A 4,654-nucleotide genomic window follows, 5' to 3' on the forward strand; every position below is an offset into this window, starting at 1 on the left:
GCCATGTGGCCGGTGCTCTGGACGGCGCTGCGCACCTACGCCCCGTACGTCACCTTCCCGGTGGCCTTCGTGGTGGGCGCCGTGGGCTACCACCTGGAGTGGTTCCTCCGCGGCGACCCGCCGCCGCCGCCGGCCGAGGAGGAGAAGAGCATCTCGGAGCGGCGCGAGGACCGCAAGCTGCAGGAGATCKCTGGCAAGGACCTGACCGAGGTGGTGAGCCTCAAGGACAAGCTCGAGTTCGCCCCCCGGGCGGTGCTGAACAGGAACCGACCCGAGAAGAGTTAACAAAGCTGCGTGGGCAAACCCAGAGCCAGCGTCCGTCCAGCTGGGCTTGGCTGAGGGACCCTCCATTCCCAGGGGCTGGAGCTGACTGGCCTGTCCAGCTGCGTCTGTCAGCCTTCTGCTGGGGACTCCTSTGCCACCTGCACGTCCTCCGCTGGATGCCCTCCAGCACTTGGCTGTACTTGAGTAATCTGCTGTGCCTACTGCTGCTCTTCACCTTCCCCAGGCCCTGTGGAGACGTGACTGGTTAGGCTTTGCCCACTTGATGGACACATTCAATATACAGCAGCCCAGACCTCTTTGGTGGCATGCTGCAAGGAGAATGATGCTCTGGAGATGGAGTATGTCTACAGCTCCTCAGCTCCCAGCCTGTTCCCATGCCCCCAAACTTTCTTGGCCTGGTTCCACCCAGATCTCTTCAGATTTGGGCTCTTCCTTAGTACAAAAACAGAAGAGACTTGTRTGTTTCCAAGCAAAGCTGTCTGGATTGTGCTTGGGCCTGAGTGACATGGGGTCAAGGGCTGGGCTAACAGCRGGAGGCATGAGGAGGGCTTGCAGGTGACCTGCCATCCTGCTTACCAGCTTCTTGTAAACCCAGTCATGCTCCCTAGAGGTCACAGCACCACACTAACATACCACTGCAGGAGCTGGAATGGCCCAGGAGTCTTCTGGGAACTCCTCCCTGTGTTACCTCCAGGCTTTGCAGCAGGGAAGGGGGATGGGGGTGGGGGTGGAGGTCCTGGCTCTGCATCTGTCATGGGGTTGCAAGCATGGCTGTGAGTTTAGGTTGGGCTGAGGCTGACTGGAGATGACTCTGCCTTGCACAGAAACAGCCAGATTAAACTACTGTGAGTCCTCGGGCCTCTGTGTCATCTTCTGCGTTGCTATCTGGCCAAAACCCCAGTTCGGAGCGTTTCTGCTGCCTGTGTTTTTGAGACGCTTGCTGGATGTCTCCGCRGTGCTGAGCACCTCTCAGTGGTGCTGGTGGCAGCCTGTGCTCTGCTCGACCTTTTGCTGTGAAGCGCTGGGCTCCTTCCTGTGTTGGCACAGGGCTGAGCTGTGTCCATGTGGCACTGGAGGAGCACCGCTCCTCCATCCCTGCAGATTCCTGTGCTCCAGGCACTGAGAGCAAGGGTGCGAGGGAGGACAAGGGAGAGGCTTCCCCAGGCTTTCCATACCTGGACCGGCTACACCTCCCTGGCCTGGCACTGACCTTGCCTGGCCCCCGGTCCTGGAGGCCTGGCACAGCTGGCGAAGGGTCGTGTGGGGCAGGAAGGAGAAGGTGGCAGTAGCAGCCCGTGCTGCTGGTGAGCCTCCCTCCTGGATTCCCCCCACCACATCCTTTGCTTGCCTTCGATTTCSTTATCTGCAGAAGCAGAACGGTGGCAGCGCTGGGTGGGGACCTCAGGGCTACCACTGAGCCGCTGGTGACGCTGAGCAAGGCGCTGCGACATGGGAGAAGCGCGGGAGGTGCCAGAGCCCAGGGGCCCCGGCCCCGAGCCCTTGGAGACCTGCAGCAGGGTGCGAGGCCGTGTGTTGCCTCGCGTCCCCTCGACTCACCGGAGYCGAGCGCTGCTGATGCTGTGGGAATAAACCCCAGCTAGAAACGTCCAAGCAGGGCCCGGTGTTCAGCTCCTGGCTGCTCCCTGCCTGCTGCCTGCCCGGGCTGAGCTGGCTGTAGCTCGGGTTATCGCTAGCTCCTGGCTTGTTTTTTCCCCTGGTCTCTGCGTGAGGCCTCAGTTGCTGCCCCAGCCTGGCCTTCCCCTCCCGGGGGCGATAAATCTGTTGTCTCGTGCAAAGCCCTGATGTCAGCAGCCAGTTCAGCATTTTGCATTGCTTCGTCCTGCTTCCTCGAGCGCCTGGGGAGAAAGGGCTCTCCGCTTCCCACATCTGGGCCAGCTCCTGCCCCGTTGACAGCTTTACTACTTGCGCTCCCTCTCCGTGTTTATCAGCCTGCCGTCCTTGGGGCTGGATCTCCGCTCTCTAGCTGGGCTCGCAGCCCGGCGTCGCCAAGAGCTCCCAGGCACCTGCTGTTTGCGAGGGGGCAGGCAGGGAAGCTGAGGCACAGGCGCAGCTGGGGAGGTGCTGCACCTTTGCCGTGCGGCACTGCCTGGGCTAGCAGGTCTGGGAGGTGTTTGGGGGCAAGGTGAAGGCTGTCCCAGCCCGGCCTCGTGCCCTGCTGCTGCCTCCTGCTCTGGGAATCACAGCGTCTCCTGTGTCATCCCCCGGATCCCCCGCCCGGGGCCTCCACGGGCATCTGGCACCATCCTCTCGCCCCCGTGGAGCCCGCTGACGGAGCCTGTACCGCTAGCCTGCTCCTGCCCCAACCTGGCTGCTCGGTGATGCTGGGTGATGGCTGTTCCCTATTGTGCTCTGGGGTGGGAATAGGCCCTTCCCTTCCCCCAGCTGGGACCAGCTGGACCCAGGTCGGAAACGTCTTCCCGACTCCCTTTGTTCACCCCGAGACGCGGTGACTCCGTTGGCTGTTTATAGCCCATTGATCTGCCTGTTCTCAGGGCCGGCAGGGCACAATTGCACTTTGTTGGGCCCTTGCTGGCTGCAATTTCCTCCGTCTGAGCCCACACGGCTTTGTTCGGGGCGGGGGGCTGCTCCGCACGTTCCTGCCTGTCTACTGAAACAACGCAGTTGCTGGAAAGCTGCGCAGGGAGTCCTGCTGCGCGGGCACCGGGGGCTGCCAGCCCAGGGAGCCCCTGCCCGGGGCCGCCAGCCTCTGCCGCGGCTCCCGCTGCAGCTCCCGGGCGGCTGCGGCGCAGCGCGGTTCCCCGCTGCTGCCTCACCGGGGCCGTGGCACACAGCTGTCCCCCAGCTGGTTTCTGTGCATTTAGCGACTCCTGGCATTCCCGGCTCTGACAGCGGCTGGTCCCACGGCTGAGGTCGGCAGAGCTGTCAGGACAAGCCGTGATTCCCCCACGGAGGCACTGGGGCAGGGGTGAAGCTACTTCCCAGAGATCTGTTGCAGCACGGGAAAAAAGTGCTGCAGTTCTCCTAAATCCTCGCTGCYGCAAACCCACCCTTCCTCCCATTGAATCCCAACAATGTGCTGCCTGGGAAGCGCTCGCTGGACAAGAATAGGGCCCAGCAAGCCCTCAGGGCCGGGGTGAGTAGCCACGAATGGCTCATGAAGTGTAAGAGGAAGCTTTATTGAATAAACTATTCTGGCCAAAATTATTTTCCGGATCTCGCAGACAAGGATTCAGGAGCCGGTCCTCGTTCTGGTCCGACATGTCTGCAACCTGCTGGACTTGTTCCCGCCACGGTGCAGCCGATTCCTGCAGCTGGACCGTGCAAGGAGCGGCGCCAGCAGCTCTGTCTGAAGCTGAGCGTGCCTGGGAGCGCGACGGAGGCGAGCCTGGCCCCAGGGCAGGGAATCCCGGCCGCCCAACCCAGCCGGCGGCGTGTCAAGGGAGGATGCTCTCCCTGTGGTCAGCGCAGGGCACTCACGGCTCAGGCACGGCCCCGGCCCCTGCTAGGAGCCGCAGAGACGGGAYTAAATCCTGCAGCTGCGGAAATGAAGCCACCTCGGGGCGGGAATGCAGCCCACAACCGGCTCCGCTGGCCTCCCGGAGTGGGGGGCTGTGTGTGTCTGTCCATCCATCACTAACAGCTTGCGAGAGGAGCAGGTTGCTGTTTCCGGAGGCAGGATGCAGGAGCGAGCGGAGGCGGTGGAGGGAGCCCTGCTCCCCRCTGCCCGGAGCCCCCCGCGCTGCTCCCAGCGCGCATCCCCCGGCCGCGGGCTCGGCACACCTGGGCGCCGCGGCGGACGTCCGGTTAGCTCAGCGCAGGACGCGCCAGCTGCGTGCGGGGCCGGGGAGCGCTCTGACCTTGCTCCGGCCTGGCACGACGGCTGCTCGGAGCGTTTTGGTCCCTTTCCAGCGCAGCCCCGACCTCCAGCGCCTTGCAGCGTGCGCGAGCCTGGGAGAGGTGTGGGGGGCGGCGGGAGCGGGGGGCCGTGCGGAGCATCCCGGGCTGCTCCCGAGGCCGCGCCTGGCACCCTGCAGGCGCTCGGAGCGCCCAGAGCTGTGCACGAAGGTGCCGAGCTGTGCTCGCCCCGGAAGCACCAGCACAGCCAGCGAGCGGTGGGTCCCCTGGGACCGCTGCTCCCTGTCCCGGCTGCGCGAGGCTTTTTTTCCCAGGCTCCACTTTTGCCCTTTCCCTGAGCCCGTGAGAATCTCTTCCCGGCTCCCTCCCTCTTGCTGCAGGACCCTTTTCCTGCCAAGGTCCTCGCGGCCCAGGCGCTGCCTGGCTGCGCCTTTTAACAGCACGCGCCCTTGTATTCGGGGGCCGGCGCTTAGCCGCTGGCGCCGGGCAGCGGGAGCCGGGGGAGCGCCTGCCCCCGGGGGGCAGCCCCACG

General features: G+C 64.4%; 1 protein-coding gene across 1 annotated transcript; it reads left to right on the forward strand.

Moving 5' to 3' along the window:
• The first annotated feature begins 3 nt into the window (after positions 1–3).
• On the forward strand, positions 4–1,142 carry SMIM12 (small integral membrane protein 12). The gene has a single exon (XM_085306749.1). It carries the CDS (start codon positions 4–6, stop codon positions 283–285), a length of 282 nt encoding a protein of 93 aa, XP_085162875.1. The 3' UTR covers positions 286–1,142.
• The last annotated feature ends 3,512 nt before the right edge of the window (positions 1,143–4,654 follow it).

This window comes from Rhea americana, unplaced genomic scaffold (assembly GCF_003343005.1).
Source record: "Rhea americana isolate MKP2758 unplaced genomic scaffold, rheAme1 scaffold_246, whole genome shotgun sequence".
Taxonomy (NCBI): Eukaryota; Metazoa; Chordata; class Aves; order Rheiformes; family Rheidae; genus Rhea; species Rhea americana.